Source organism: Ictalurus furcatus, chromosome 3, assembly GCF_023375685.1.
Source record: "Ictalurus furcatus strain D&B chromosome 3, Billie_1.0, whole genome shotgun sequence".
Taxonomy (NCBI): Eukaryota; Metazoa; Chordata; class Actinopteri; order Siluriformes; family Ictaluridae; genus Ictalurus; species Ictalurus furcatus.
This window is the reverse complement of record NC_071257.1, coordinates 120,001-135,479: the sequence shown is the minus strand read 5'-3', so window position 1 is coordinate 135,479 and position 15,479 is coordinate 120,001. Positions and strand designations below refer to the sequence as shown.

Below are 15,479 nucleotides of genomic sequence, written 5' to 3'. Positions count from 1 at the left end.
GTGGTGTACTGTGGTGTCAGAGGTGTACTGTGATGTGGGTGGTGTCAGAGGTGTACTGTGATGTCAGTGGTGTCAGTGGTGTACTGTGATGTCAGTGGTGTCAGTGGTGTACTGTGATGTCGGTGGTGTCAGTGGTGTAATGTGATGTCAGTGGTGTCAGTGATGTACTGTGATGTCAGTGATGTCAGTGGTGTACTGTGATGTCAGTGGTGTCAGTGGTGTACAGTGATGTCAGTGGTGTCAGTGGTGTACTGTGATGTCAGTGGTGTCAGTGGTGTACTGTGATGTCGGTGGTGTCAGTGGTGTAATGTGATGTCAGTGGTGTCAGTGATGTACTGTGATGTCAGTGGTGTCAGTGGTGTACTGTGATGTCAGTGGTGTACTGTGATGTCAGTGGTGTCAGTGGTGTACTGTGATGTCAGTGGTGTCAGTGGTGTACTGTGATGTCGGTGGTGTCAGTGGTGTAATGTGATGTCAGTGGTGTCAGTGATGTACTGTGATGTCAGTGATGTCAGTGGTGTCAGTGGTGTACTGTGATGTCAGTGGTGTCAGTGGTGTACAGTGATGTCAGTGGTGTCAGTGGTGTACTGTGATGTCAGTGGTGTCAGTGGTGTACTGTGATGTCAGTGGTGTCAGAGGTGTACTGTGATGTCAGTGGTGTCCGTGGTGTACTGTGATGTCAGTGGTGTCAGTGATGTACTGTGGTGTCAGAGGTGTACTGTGATGTGGGTGGTGTCAGAGGTGTACTGTGATGTCAGTGGTGTCAGTGGTGTACTGTGATGTCAGTGGTGTCAGTGGTGTACTGTGATGTCGGTGGTGTCAGTGGTGTACTGTGATGTCAGTGGTGTCCGTGGTGTACTGTGATGTCAGTGGTGTCAGTGATGTACTGTGGTGTCAGAGGTGTACTGTGATGTGGGTGGTGTCAGAGGTGTACTGTGATGTCAGTGGTGTCAGTGGTGTACTGTGATGTCAGTGGTGTCAGTGGTGTACTGTGATGTGGGTGGTGTCAGTGGTGTAATGTGATGTCAGTGGTGTCAGTGATGTACTGTGATGTCAGTGGTGTCAGTGGTGTCAGTGATGTACTGTGATGTCAGTGATGTCAGTGGTGTACTGTGATGTCAGTGGTGTCAGTGGTGTACTGTGATGTCAGTGGTGTCAGAGGTGTACTGTGATGTCAGTGGTGTCAGAGGTGTACTGTGATGTCAGTGGTGTCAGTGATGAAAAGCATAAACGCATCAGCCGATTGAGTATGTTTAAATAAAGCATATTTTATATTGAAATAAAAAAAAACTGTATAACTTGTAAATGTATAACCTCACACTCACAGTGACACACAGACAGCTGATACTGAAACTCACATTTCATGCAAATTAGTTAAGACACAATGATCGTTTTGATTGGCTCGCATGAATCCTGCGATGTGCGCGAGTCCGGTTTCTGACTTTTAACTAAAGTAACAGTAAAGTGTGTCCATTTTACAGTTTGGTTTTTTAGCACTTCTTATCTGAAATCTAATACATTCACCCTCTCGTCTCACACACACACACACACACACACACACACACACACACACGCACGCACGCACGCACATACACACGCACGCACGCACGCACGCACGGACGCACGCACACACACACACAGAACATATTCTAACACGTCACAAAATTCAGGTCGTCTCTCTATACGTCTGCTGCAGCACACAGGAAGTCCTCACTGAGGTCAGAGGTCAACTGAGGGTCATGACCCCTGAAGTCCGCCAGTTCCGCCTGACCATGTGGAGGGTGTAGCAGTGTGTGTGTGAAGCGCAGGTGTGTGTTCTGCACAGAGGAGAAATCCACGTCCCTCTCACGCTCCTGTTTGACTGGACCGAGCGCAGAAGAGTCGCCCAGGTTAAAGAGCACCGTGCTGGGCTGCAGACGAGCCAATCTCCCCCGCTCCTGCTCCACAGCTAAGCTGCTAACACTAACCAGCACTACAGGAGAGAGAGGGGGAGGAGAGGAAGAGAAAGAGTGAGAGAGAGAGATGGAGAGAGAGACAGAGAGAGAGAGGGAGAGGGAGAGAGGGAGAGGGAGAGAGAGAGAGGGAGAGGGAGAGGGAGAGAGATGGAGAGAGAGAGAGAGAGGGAGAGGGAGAGAGCGAGAAATGGAGAGAGAGAGAGAGAGGGAGAGGGAGAAAGGGAGAGGGAGAGAGGGAGAGGGAGAGGCAGATGAGGGAATTAATGTTATCATCTATAATGAAAGTGAAAACAGGAACTAACTTGTGTTTCAGATCTTCTACAAGATTAAATCTTAACTAAGTGTTGTTCATTAATAAAGTAAACATTAATAAAGTAAACATTAATAAGGTAAACATTAACAGTGGTGCAGTCAGTAACTCCGCTTCACCTCGTGCCAGCGTGGATTATTTTGTTTTATTACTCCTCACCTAACGCTCTCACCTTGTGTCGGTGCAGCAGGTGAGGAAGATGAAGGCAGCTGCAGATGAGGAAGAGTTAAAGAGTCTCTCATCAGCGACGATTCTTCACTTCCTCCTTCTGCCGTAGCTTCATCTTCCGGAACGTAACTCGTGAGCTGGACCTTTGCCGCGTGATCGTACTCTGTACCTGAAGCTCCGCTGTTCACTGCGCCTCTGAAGAAAGAGATCGCCAACACGCCGTCGTCTCCTCCGTCTGATCCGTCCATCCTTTTCTCACGCGCTCCGTCTCCGTCAGAAGAATCCATCGCTTCTGCTCTGTCCATCTCGCTCGCTCTGTCTCCGTCTTCAGCGCCGTCGGTCTCGGGTCTGTACTCCGGCGGCTGGAGCGTGAGACCCGGAACGCCGAACGCCAGGCTTCCTGTGGAGGAGAGGAACCTGGAGGAGGACGGAAGGAAAGCCCCGTTATACAGGAAGTTTTCATCGTCTTCCGTTGGATGGAGTCCTGAGGCTCGGGAGGGAGGAGATACGTGTGACGCCATCCTATCAGCAGAGCCTGAGAGCAGACACGGAGACAAATCCTCACGTCCTTTACTACTCTCGTCCTCGGTGCTGTGGTTCCCGTCGGATTCACTGACAGAAAGACAGAGAGAGAGAGAGAAAGACGGATTTAAATATGTGTAAATCTCATCCTCATCACCCGTCTCCGCCCCTCTACACTTATTACAATTAGCTTCACCTTGGCTCATCAATAAGAAGTTATTCTGCTTTTGGAGAATGGACATCCATCGGAAGAGAGAGCACGGTTAGTGCATGTTTTTTTTATTCCGCAAACCGAACATCAAGGAAAAGCATCCAAAAAAAATCTTAAAAACTTAAAAATCACAAGAAGTGACGAAGAACACGGCACTACAGAGCACGCGGTGTCGAGACACACGTCCAGTTACGTCCGTATTTACACGGGGAAAGCTCCTCGTATTCAGAGTCGTGTTACGCACCTGCTCGACGTTCAGATTATTAAAATCACCTGCCTGTAGGTCACGCCTCCGAGGTTGCCAGATTTTTCTTGAGCATCCAAGAGAACTTAATGAAGGCACGAGGTCATGAGATACCGAACAGCTGCTGTTGTGGCATCGTAACGTGTGTGTGGGACGTAGGAGAAGGTGTGAAGAGAAACCTCATGTACTTTTAGCACTTTATCCAGAAAATATTTCACTCTTCCAGATAAAACAACGGCTCTGATTAAGACACGTCTCCTCCGATGTCGTTTTTGTGGACTGTTAATTAATGAATGTTGTCATATTTACGTATTTAAATATTGTCATCAGACAGTTTTTTCGAGTGTTTTGCATCGTATGTACAGCCAGAACATGAATAAATACATTTCAGTGTGACATGTTGTGGTTACATCAAACTGCCAGACGGTGGCGCTGGACTTAACACGCATGAAATATGCTCTTCAGCTCAAGCTCAGAATCGAGTGTAACTGAGACACGCCTCTGTTTTAGACAAACTCCGCCCCCGTGTGTGTAACTCCCTTCTGAACAGCACTACAGTCAGTAGTTACGTCTGAGCTACTGAGTACTGATGCGTGTCATTTCAGTAGTAAATCCTCACTGAACACTGAACTCTACTCTGAATACTGTGATTAACCTCAAACGTTCTAACTGTCGCTCATAATTCTTAATTATCACGAGTTCTTACTGTACACCTGCTACAACAGATTTCCCACAATGCTTCACTCACTTCTAATAAATATTCATCAATCGGAGAGAAAAATCAGCCAAAAGTCACCAGCACGACCTCTGATGAAGGAGATTCTGACACAAAAGTACCTTCTAGCAGTGTGTGGCATCAGCATTATGTGGCTTATTGTGTATGTGTTTGTTTGTGTATGTTTGCATTGGTGTGTGTGTGTGTGTGTGTGTGTGTTATTGTGTATGTGTTTGTTTGTATATGTTTGCATTGGTGTGTGTGTGTGAGTCAGAAAGAGACCGAGTGCGAGGTCACCTCCGCCAGGTGCACATCAGCTTTGTTCACAAAAGTGAAAAGCGTGTAAAGGAGACGACATAAATGCTGTCTGTGGAGTGTGTGTGTGTGTGGGGGGGGGGGTAATGTGGGGGTCGTCTATTGCTGAAGAAGAGGTTTTCCTGTTCCCTCAGGCTAAAGGGCAAAGTAAATAGCGCAGAGTAATTTATAACACATGCGTACACACACACACACACACACACACACACACACACACACACAGCTATTAAAAAGTGAATTATATGAATTAAAAGCTTTCTGCAGGTGATTGACAGGATTATATAAAAGCAGCTTAATTTCTCGTGCCGAGTGAGTGCCACGCTGCTTCCGTCTGCATACACACCTGACACGCAAACACCACATGGCTGATTCTCACACACCTGTAGTGGTAGTAGCATTAGTATTATTAGTAAAAGTATTAGTTGTAGCAGTAGTATTAATAGAAATATCGGTATTGGCATTATTATGGTGTATTAATATTAGTAATGTCGGTATTAGTATCAGTGGGCGTAGAAGTGTTATAAATATTATTTGTAGTACTGGCATTATTGCTATCATAAAAGGTGTTAGTGCTGGTGCTGGTATTATTGTATTCTTCTAAGTATTAGCGGTAGTAGTAGTATTAGATTTAGCAATAGAGGTATCAGTAGATTCAGTAGTATCAGTAGATTCAGTAGTTTCAGTAGATTCAGTATTATCAGTAGTTTCAGTAGATTCAGTAGTATCAGTAGTTTCAGTAGTTTCAGTAGTATCAGTAGATTCAGTATTATCAGTAGTATCAGTAGATTCAGTAGTAGTGTCAGTAGGTTTAGTAGTATCAGTAGATTCAGTAGTAGTGTCAGTAGATTCAGTAGTATTGTCAGTAGGTTTAGTAGTATCAGCAGGTTTAGTAGTAGTGTCAGAAGGTTTAGTAGTATCAGTAGATTCAGTAGTAGTGTCAGTAGGTTTAGTAGTATCAGCAGGTTTAGTAGTAGTGTCAGTAGGTTTAGTAGTATCAGCAGGTTTAGTAGTATCAGTAGATTCAGTAGTAGTGTCAGTAGGTTTAGTAGTATCAGTAGGTTTAGTAGTATCAGTAGATTCAGTAGTAGTGTCAGCAGATCCTGATTTTAACATCATGGTGTTTAGTGATTGGTGTCAGCGGTGTGTGTAAATGCTGCTCAGGAATAAGCGTTTGGGAAACACTGACGAGTCGTATGTGTATCTCAGCTTGGTGAAGTTCGTCTGTTTTACTCAGACAACATCACCATCATGATGGCTACACACAGTGTAATGTTGACAACAATAACAACGGTAATGTTACACACGGATTCATAGAGTTATAAACTACAGGTGACCCAAAAGTTTCCATACACAGGAGAACACACTTTTTAACAAAATGCCTTCCAGTATTATTATAGTTAGTTTATATTATATATCATTCTCACGGCTGCATGGGGAAGCTGTCGCAAGGTTGCGATGGACTGGAACAGGAAACATGGCGAGCACATCACACACACCACACTGTCACCAAACCGGGAGCGCCGCCTCTGTGTGTGTTTACAGTCATGTACAGGATGTTGTGTAAATAAAGCTACTTTTTGCTAAAAAGTGTTCATTTCCCCAGTATGAATGGAGACATTTGGGACACCCTGTATTTCCCTTATTTAACTGTTATAATTCTTAAACCTGTTCATGTTGCCAGGCTGAAAGCTTTACTGTAGGACAATGAAGAAAGATATTTTGATCAGATTCTGAGCTTAAAAACAAACTAAACTGAAAGTCTGGCCACTCAAATGAGTTCAGTTCAGCAGGAAACAGAAAAAGTTCCCACACTGTTGGTCTCCATAAAGGAAGCAGAGCTCAAACATCTCCGAAATCCTGACTGAACTCCTGAAAGCAGGTACACGGACCTCCACAAGTTCTCGTTATACCTTTATTTGTGTGAACATTAGTGATGTGGTGCAGCTTTAATCCTGATTTGTTTGAGCGCCACTCATGTCACTTCACTTCACTACATCACCTCTTCCAGGTGAAAGATGAACACTGAAGGTACAAGACAAGACTTTTTGCTTTGCGTGTAACCCACAGTAAACCCTGAGATTTGTCAGAATCCTAATTTGCATGTCACACCTTTGCATTTTGTTCACAGCTCACCTGCAGTGCCCCTCACCTTTTGGACGGGTTCCGGTCTCTCTGCCGCCGGTTTTTGAACCAGTTGCTGACCTGAGTGAGCGACAGTCCCGTTACTTTGGCTAAGTTCCTCTTGTCCGCCGGGGACGGGTAGCGGTTGCGCGCGTACGCGTCCCGGAGCGCGTTTCGTGAGCGCGCTTTGAAGCAGTACACGGTCTCCTCTCCGTCCCAGATGGTGCGCGGCAGCGGGAACTTCCGGCGCACGCGGTACTTGTCCACAGCGCCGAGCGGGCGGCCGCGCGCCTTCTCCGTCTCCGTGTAGTGCGCCTTGTACCAGAGCTCCTGCAGCGCGGCGTGGCACGCGGGACTGAAGCTGTGGCCCTGCAGGATACCGTACAGCTCGCTGTAGCGCGCCTGGTGGAAGGCGACGAGAGCGCGCGCGCGGAGTACACTCTCACCGCCGCCGTGTGATCCGCCGCCGAGAGTGCTCAGGAACCGGGCCAGGCGGTCCACCCGTCCCGCCTGCTGCAGCGCCTCGCACACACACGCCACCTGCTCGGCGGAGAAGCACAACGGAGACGGAGACGAGGAGGAAGGCGATGATGATGATGATGACGAAGGAGGAGAGAAATCGGTGGCGGCGGGCGTGCGCGCAAAATACTCAGAGTCCTCATCGTCTTCCTTCACGTCCCGGGGCGGCGCGCGGACCTCCGGTGTTTGACTCACATTCAGGCCACAGGAAGACATGCCTGAGTTATTTGTTCACTCCATTCAGTCACTCTTCCGCCTCGGGATCCGGTTACCGGGTGTCGGGTGTCCTTTCGCCAAATGTTACTTTTACTCCTCAGAGGAATCCTAGGATGGCCAGCGGAGAGGGAGAGGGAGAGGGGGGGGGGGGGTATGAGGGCGTGTTCTCATCCCAAAGACTAGACTGGCTGAAACGGGGGAGGAGGAGGAGCCAAGGAAAGTTTAACCTGTCACTCAGGTGCAGCAGGTGTTTCCTCTGCAGAGACCTGATTGGTGAGGGATCTGTAGAGGCGGGGCCAGTGCAGATCTGGTTCTGTCATTCGGATAAACACCCCTTCTGCTAGCTCACCTGCGCACAGGTCACCGTTGGATTGTCTCTAATCATCCGTTGTTCTAAATCAGACAGCAGTACTGGGTTCCTTCTACAGCACTATCTGTTATTATGTTATTATAGAACACGTTCACTGTGTAGTGACGTCATTTGCGAATCAAACCTCAAGCCAACAACATCAGCAGCAGCATAACTGAACTGAAATCAACCCGAGGGCTCACCTGCGCCAGGTGTTTCCTCTGGACAGACCTCATGCATCTGTAAAGGGGCGGGGCAAAAGCTCCTGTATAGCAGCTGTCCGTCAAAAAGCACACAGTCTCGCAGCTCACTTGGGCAAAATAGTCAAATATTTACCACATGTGATAAACGTTTACAGTCATATTTCAATCGAAATATTATTTGTAATCAATTTCCATCCACAGAAATATAAACCAGTCGCAGGGCTAAACTGTAGATCGAAAATGTGTCCCGTTATAATATAATATAATATTCAGGGTGACATTATTAACTAACGTAGAATGAAATCAGAATTATAATAACTGAATAATAACTTTAATAAAGTTTACAGCAGTAACAAGCATTACACCCCCCCCCCCATCATTAGTACATCATTAGTACTGTTTTAGAAGGTTAACTATACAAAGAACCTCTTGAGTGCAGTGAATTCATGTTTATATTTATCTATGCTTTAATGACAATAAATTAACACAAATCCCAAAACAGTTCAGTCTGTAGTGTATAGGGTGTAGTTTTTTTAAAAACACATTTCCTGCAGTATACACTTACATTTTAAAAAAAAAGAAGAAAAAAAGAATTGCCAAATCAATCACATGAAAATGAATCACATGTAAATGAATCACATGTAAATGAATAAATAAATTAAAATGTAGAATTGCCAAATCTAGAAGTCTTAAGAGTTCTTCCTTGAAGATTCGGTGTAGAATTCTACATCACAGTGTTTGTGTTGGAAAGTGCTGCGAATTACAACCTTTTTTTTTTTTTTTTGCAAGCCAAGAACTTTTAACTACATACAAAGCCCCTAATAAGCCCATTTCTCAGTGTTTATTATGAATTCTAGAAACACATTACAAGTTCATGACTATAAAATGATCAAATGTCCAAAAATGGTGGTTAGTAGTATACAGGGTGTCGTTTCAGATATATTCCAAAGCACAATAACTAATTCTAAACTTTATGTCCTATTATTATTATTATTATTATTATTATTATTATTATTATAGCTATTGCTTTTATATTGACTTTACACTGTACACTCCATGCAGTGGCGGTTATGGTGTTACTGGCAAACAGGCTAATAATATAATAGTAACATAGGCTAACACTTAAAGCTGTACAAGTGTTCATTTTGTTTACACTTAATTAGTTGTGTTTACACTTAAGTGACACTTTTGTGTGTGACACCAGAACACCGATTAGCACAAGTTCCGTCATAATGTGGAACAAAAACACATGAAATGCAGCTTTTTCATCTAACTGTAGACGGTTACGAACTGCCACAAACAATTTAACAACGAAATAAAAACGAATAAACAAGTTAAACACGAACAAGGGGGAATTTTCCGAGGAGTAAACGTTTTGGGAGGAACATTCGAGCGGTTGAAGATATGCTTTCCGTCCGGAAGACATTTTGTGTAACACCGCAGCACGGAGCCCGTTCCTATCTGCTCCCTGCTCCCTGCATAGGCACACTACACCGCGTAGAAAGCAACATAGCCTGCTTAGTGCACTATATGAAGCGCACACTAGGTGATTGGGGATTTGTCCCGCTTGTGATCGACAGTGATGTGGGCTTACGTTTAATTCTTCTCTAGATCAAAAATAAAATCTAAATCAAAATGGACGATCAGGGCTGCCCGAGATGCAAGACGACAAAATACAGAAACCCGTCTTTAAAGCTGATGGTGAATGTGTGCGGACACACACTGTGAGTAGAAAGCTAGCTTTGATTACCTTGTTCACAAGTAGATAAATAATGCAATGTGCCGTAGAACAAGTTCGATCCTGATCATTTCTACATGTGAATATATTTGCATACATTTATACACACACAGACCCCTGCAGCAGTGTCGTCGTAATAATAATAATAATAATAATATCTGCTCAGTGGTGGACAGGGCAGAGGGGTGCCAATATTTTTTTGCAGACCTACAGATGGACTACAGTGAGTAATTATACACCTGTCGTCTAGAGAGAGCTGTGTGGAGGTGAAGGTGATAAAGATATCCAATGACAGTGATTTATGTATTAATCTGAACGCTGGTTTTGAAATATAAATTTATTTATGACACTTAAGGAGATCATTTCTTCAGTTAGAGTGACAGTTTCAGGGGGTTTTATGGGATTTCCTTCCTCTGAGATGAATGCGCACGAAACGCTCGTTTTCAAACGTGGGCGAAATTAGGACAGGTGTAAAGGTGTGATGTGATTCAGGACGTTTTGTCCTTTGCGTCCTTGTCGTTTGAGAGGAGGAGAGTGTGTTCTGCTGAATGAGACGAGCGTGCAGGAGTGCTGACTGTGGGAGGATCTCCATACACACACACACACACACACACACACATACACGCACGCACACATACCATAACCTCTGAAATGATTCACAGCAAGGTCAGTTCTTTTGTTGGCGCTGTACACTGAAGACGTTTGAGTTTGAGATAAAAGATGAATACGAGATGCTTTTGTTTCCTCATATTTACATCTATGATCCATTTTTCTAGTGATCAAAATGATTGAAACATGCGACTGTTGCCCAGGTGTGCCCTGTTAAATCGATTGTTTAAACAAGAAATAGCGCTGAATGTCTAGTCTTGGTCTGAGCTCTGGGTTTCGCCTGCATTCGTTGTTAAAAAGGATAAACCAACATGAAGATCAGAGAGCTGTCTATGGGAGAAAAGCGAGCTGTTTTGAAGGTGAGAAAAGAGCCACTGTACAAACAGCGGGTAGAGCCAATACAACAATTTGGAATGTCCTGAAAAAGAATGAAACCGCTGGGGGACGGAGTAACAGACACCAAACAGGTCGGTCAAGGAAAACAACAACAGCTGATGACAGAAACATTGTGAGAGCTGTGAAGAAAAACACAAAAACAACAGTCAGTGACATCACCAACAACCTCCACAGGGCAGGGTGAAGGTCTCACCATCCACCGAAGAAGACTTCAAGAGTAGAAATATAGAGGACATACCACAAGATGTAAACCCTTCATCAGCAGTAAGAATCAGAAACCCAGACTGGAATTCACAAAGAAATACAGAGACGATCCACAAACGTTCTGGAACCGAGATGAACCTCTACCAAAGTGATGGAAAGGCCAAAGTGTGGAGAAAGAAAGGATCTGCTGATGATCCAGAACATACAAGCTCATCTGTGAAACATGGTGGAGGTAGCGTCATGGCTTGGGCTTGCATGGCTGCTTCTGGAACATTCTCACTGATCTTTATTGATGATGAACTCATGATGGAGCAGCAGAATGAATTCAGAAGTTTACAGGAACATTCTGTCTGCAGATTTACAGAGAAATGCATCCGAATGAATGAGGAGGAACTTCATCATACAGCAAGACAACGATCCAAAACACACTTCCACCTCAACACAGGACTTCATCAGGGGGAAAGTGGAAGGTTTTAGACTGGACAAGTCCATCACCAGACCTTCACCCAACTGATCAGCATCTCACCTCCTGAAGAGGAGACTGAAGGGAGAAACCCCCCGAAACACACAACTACTGAAAGAAGCTGCAGGAGAAACCTGGAGAAGCCTCACAGAAGAAGAATCCAGCAGTGTGGTGTCAGTGAGGCGCAGGAGAGATGCAGTTACTGCGAGTAAAGGAAATGCAACGGAATATTAAGTGTTCTTTACTAGTGTTGTAAGACTCTGTTCCTATACTTTTGCTCACCTAAAGATTGGGTGGTCTTCCACCAAAAGCTGCCATGTTCTAAGATGTTGAACACGTCTAGATGTAGATATCAGGGAATGGAAGCTGAAATTCGGGTTTAGTAGAGAGAACTGGCCTTGCTGGTCCAGTACTTTCAGAGGAGACGGTGTTGTTAGTTTCTTAAACCTCGTGGGCCTCACCGTATCTTTCTAAGGTGTGGGGGGAGGGGGGAGGGGGGAGGGAGAGGGGGGGGGTCTGATTCAGGACGCAGACGGTTTTGTCCCCTGCGTCCTCCTCGTCCTCTTTGTCCTGAGAAAGGACGGAGAGTTTTTTCTGCTGAATGAGAGGAGCGTTCAGGTGTGCTGACTGAGACACACACACACACACACACACACACACACACACACACGGGGCATTTGTTATTACTGTGTGTCGACGTGTGTGTGGATACAAGCCAGCTCTCGCTCTTTCTCCACACACACACACACACACGCACACGCAATCTTGCAGAATAAATAATTAAATAAATGTCCCTCACATCTCACTACACGCACTGCGTTACTTTTTAAAGTCCAGAAAACCTGTTAAATATACACTATAACCTGTGTAAACGTGTGTGTGTGTGTGTGTGTGAGAGAGAGAGAGACAAAGTTTGATGGAGTGAGTTGTATTTGCTGAGTAAGACCACAGTAACCTCTCAATGCATCATCCTGACACACACACACACACACACACACACACACACACACACAGAAGTGGAAGAAATGAGAGAGATTCTAAAGTAATATTTATATTATACATGACGGATGTTACATTTACTGTCTGATGCACTGTGTGTTAAACAACCCGTGTGTGTGTGTGTGTGTGTGTGTGTGTGTGTGTGTGTGTGTGTAGTTGTGAGAACTGTGTGGAGATGTTGTTTGTGCGAGGTTCAGGTAACTGTGTTCAGTGTGACACGCCGCTCAGGAAGAGTAACTTCCGCCTGCAGCTCTTCGAAGATCCTGCTGTGGATAAAGAGGTGGAGATCCGAAAGAAAGTGCTCAAAATGTGAGTGTGTGTGTGTGTGTGTGTGTGTGTGTGTGTGTGTGTGTGTGTGTGAGAGAGAGAGAGTATAATAAAGAGAGACAGAGTAAAGAGAGAGTGACGAGAGAGAGAGTGACAAGAGAGAGTGATGAGAGAGTAAAGAGAGAGAGAATAACGAGAGAGTAGAGAGAGTAAAGAGAGAGAGAGAATAATGACATAGTAGACAGAATAACAAGAGAGTAGAGAGAGTAAAGAGAGAGAGAGAATAACGAGAGAGTAAAGAGAGAGAGAGAGAGAATAACGAGAGAGTAGGGAGAGTAAAGAGAGAATAACGAGAGCGAGAGAGAGTAAAGAGAGAGAGAGTAATGAGAGAGAGAGTAAAGAGAGAGAGAGAACAATGAGAGCGAGAGAGAGTAAAGAGAGAGAGAATAAAGAGAGTAGAGAGAGTAAAGAGAGAGAGAATAAAGAGAGTAGAGAGAGTAAAGAGAGAGAGAATAACGAGAGCGAGAGAGAGTAAAGAGAGAATAACGAGAGAGAGTAGAGAGAGAGAGAGAATAACGAGAGAGAGTAGAGAGAGAGAGAGAATAACGAGAGAGTAAAGAGAGAGAGAGAGAGAATAACGAGAGAGTAGGGAGAGTAAAGAGAGAATAACGAGAGCGAGAGAGAGTAAAGAGAGAGAGAGTAATGAGAGAGAGAGTAAAGAGAGAGAGAGAACAATGAGAGCGAGAGAGAGTAAAGAGAGAGAGAATAAAGAGAGTAGAGAGAGTAAAGAGAGAGAGAATAAAGAGAGTAGAGAGAGTAAAGAGAGAGAGAATAACGAGAGCGAGAGAGAGTAAAGAGAGAATAACGAGAGAGAGTAGAGAGAGAGAGAGAATAACGAGAGAGAGTAGAGAGAGAGAGAGAATAACGAGAGAGTAAAGAGAGAGAGAATAACGAGAGCGAGAGAGAGTAAAGAGAGAGAGAATAACGAGAGAGAGTAGAGAGAGAGAATAACGAGAGAGTAAAGAGAGAGAGAATAACGAGAGCGAGAGAGAGTAAAGAGAGAGAGAATAACGAGAGAGAGTAGAGAGAGAGAATAACGAGAGAGTAAAGAGAGAGAGAATAACGAGAGCGAGAGAGAGTAAAGAGAGAGAGTAGAGAGAGAGAATAACGAGAGAGTAAAGAGAGAGAATAACGAGAGCGAGAGAGAGTAAAGAGAGAGAGTAAACAGAGAGTAAAGAGAGAGAGAGTAGAGAGAGGGATGGTGAGGGAACGAGTGTTTATAGCTGCTATAACGTAAGCGAGAACTTGTTTCTTGGACATTAAATGTAGTTATAAACAGATAAAAATAGATTTTTTATAGATTTATTTATAACGACACACTGACACGTGGAGGAATTTGTGCAAACGTAACATTTTAACATTTCTCTCTCTCTCTCTCTCTCACACACACACACACACACACACACACACACACACACACACACACACAGATATAACAAGCGTGACCTGGACTTCCCCAGTCTGAGCGAGTATAACGACTATCTGGAGCAGGTGGAGGAAATCGGTGAGAGGAGGAGATCATTTAATTCAACCCTTTGTGTTTGATGAAATTCAGAGTTATGATGTCATTACGTGAGTTATGACGTCATAACGAGGTCAGGATGGTGGGTGTGTAGAGGAGTGATGTCGTGTATTCCTCAATGTGTGTGTCCAGTGTTTAACCTGACGAATAACCTGGACGTGGAGAACACCAAGCAGATGATGGAGCAGTACCAGAGAGACAACAGAGACATCATCCAGAGAAACAAGGCCAAACTGGTGCGCGCGTGTGTGTGTGTGTGTGTGTGTGTGTGTGTGTGTGTGTGTGTTTAAGTGTTAAAGACTCCCGACCTTCAGATTGAGGGTGATTTATACGTGCTCTTTGTCACCCCAGACGAGGGAACAGGAGGAGCTGGAGGAGATCTTGCTAATGGAGCAGCAGGATCTGGAGATGAAGAGACTGGAGAACCTGCAGGAGGAACAGAGGCACTTACACACCAAGAGGAAAAACAAACAGGCCCTGCTCGATGAGCTGGTACACACACACACACACACACACACACACACACATTTCTGCCTCAAACTTCTGCAGTGATGTCACACACACTCACTGATGGGTGTGTGATGGGACTTACTGTCATCTCCTGAGGCCACGCCCCCTCATGCCCCGCCTCTCGGTATTGTAAGGCGGTAATGTGTGATTCTAGACGATTATGAACCGTTTTACTGTCTGAGCTTTACACCAACACTCCGGTTTGTATTTATGGAGAAACGACTGAGGATGAGATATTGAGATACGTGATGTGATGTATGAGTAGATTGCATGTTAATTTATGCTTAATTATTAATTGTAATTCTGTGTGTGTGTGTGTGTGTGTGTGTGTGTGTGTGTGTGTGTGTGTAGGAGAGCTCCCATTTGCCCGCTTCCCTCCTCTTGGCTCAGCATAAAGAGCGAGCGGCTCAGCTGGGGAGTCAGATCGAGAAACAAAAACAGAACGTCAAACCTGCCACCATCTTCTCTACAGGCATACTGATGGTGAGTGTACACACACACACACACACACACACACACACACACACACACACACACACACACACACACCGACCTTCCTGGATTGTAGCTATTAATTGGATAAACTTATACAACACCGTGAAAAAAACCCCTCAAAAGATCACGACATTTCACGATTATGACGTCATGTTTGTTAATATTTGAATTAAAATCCGTTACCACTGTACCCGTCTGGTCAGAATGCTCTAGAACGGCGGTTCTCAATCAGTGGAGTCCTGTCCGGACCTAAAGGCATTTTATTAAAGACCTAATACCCAACAAATCAAAACGAATCCCCAAAACCCTCTCTTTGCAACAGTGTGAAACTTTGTGCTCTCTCCTTTTGTTTCCTCCAATCACGAAGC

The 15,479-nt window shown here is 44.7% G+C and overlaps 2 protein-coding genes across 5 annotated transcripts in view; one reads left to right on the top strand and one right to left on the bottom strand.

Moving 5' to 3' along the window:
* Positions 1 to 1,021: 1,021 nt before the first annotated feature.
* On the bottom strand, positions 1,022 to 8,124 carry LOC128605078 (homeobox protein SIX1-like). Of its 4 annotated transcripts, none has more exons than XM_053620201.1 (3): positions 6,590 to 8,117; positions 2,425 to 3,045; positions 1,022 to 1,953 (listed from the first exon to the last, which is right to left on the bottom strand). In XM_053620201.1, the coding sequence occupies exons 1-3, from the start codon at positions 7,294 to 7,296 to the stop codon at positions 1,680 to 1,682; spliced, it is 1,602 nt and encodes a 533-aa protein (XP_053476176.1). In that variant the 5' UTR covers positions 7,297 to 8,117; the 3' UTR covers positions 1,022 to 1,679. The 4 variants fall into 4 exon arrangements, with proteins under 4 accessions (XP_053476176.1, XP_053476175.1, XP_053476178.1 ...); XM_053620200.1 differs by having other exon boundaries at positions 1,026 to 1,972; positions 2,438 to 3,045; positions 6,590 to 8,105; XM_053620203.1 differs by having other exon boundaries at positions 1,820 to 1,953; positions 2,438 to 3,045; positions 6,590 to 8,124.
* A 1,244-nt stretch (positions 8,125 to 9,368) lies between these two features.
* The window catches only part of mnat1 (MNAT1 component of CDK activating kinase), a 14,288-nt gene continuing 8,177 nt past the window's right edge, over positions 9,369 to 15,479 (top strand). The window contains exons 1-6 of the mRNA XM_053620204.1: positions 9,369 to 9,572; positions 12,414 to 12,566; positions 14,015 to 14,088; positions 14,239 to 14,342; positions 14,458 to 14,598; positions 14,968 to 15,099. Of these exons, the coding sequence (XP_053476179.1) occupies positions 9,484 to 9,572; positions 12,414 to 12,566; positions 14,015 to 14,088; positions 14,239 to 14,342; positions 14,458 to 14,598; positions 14,968 to 15,099 (693 nt within the window). The 5' untranslated portion in view covers positions 9,369 to 9,483. The remainder of the gene's footprint in view (positions 9,573 to 12,413; positions 12,567 to 14,014; positions 14,089 to 14,238; positions 14,343 to 14,457; positions 14,599 to 14,967; positions 15,100 to 15,479) is intronic.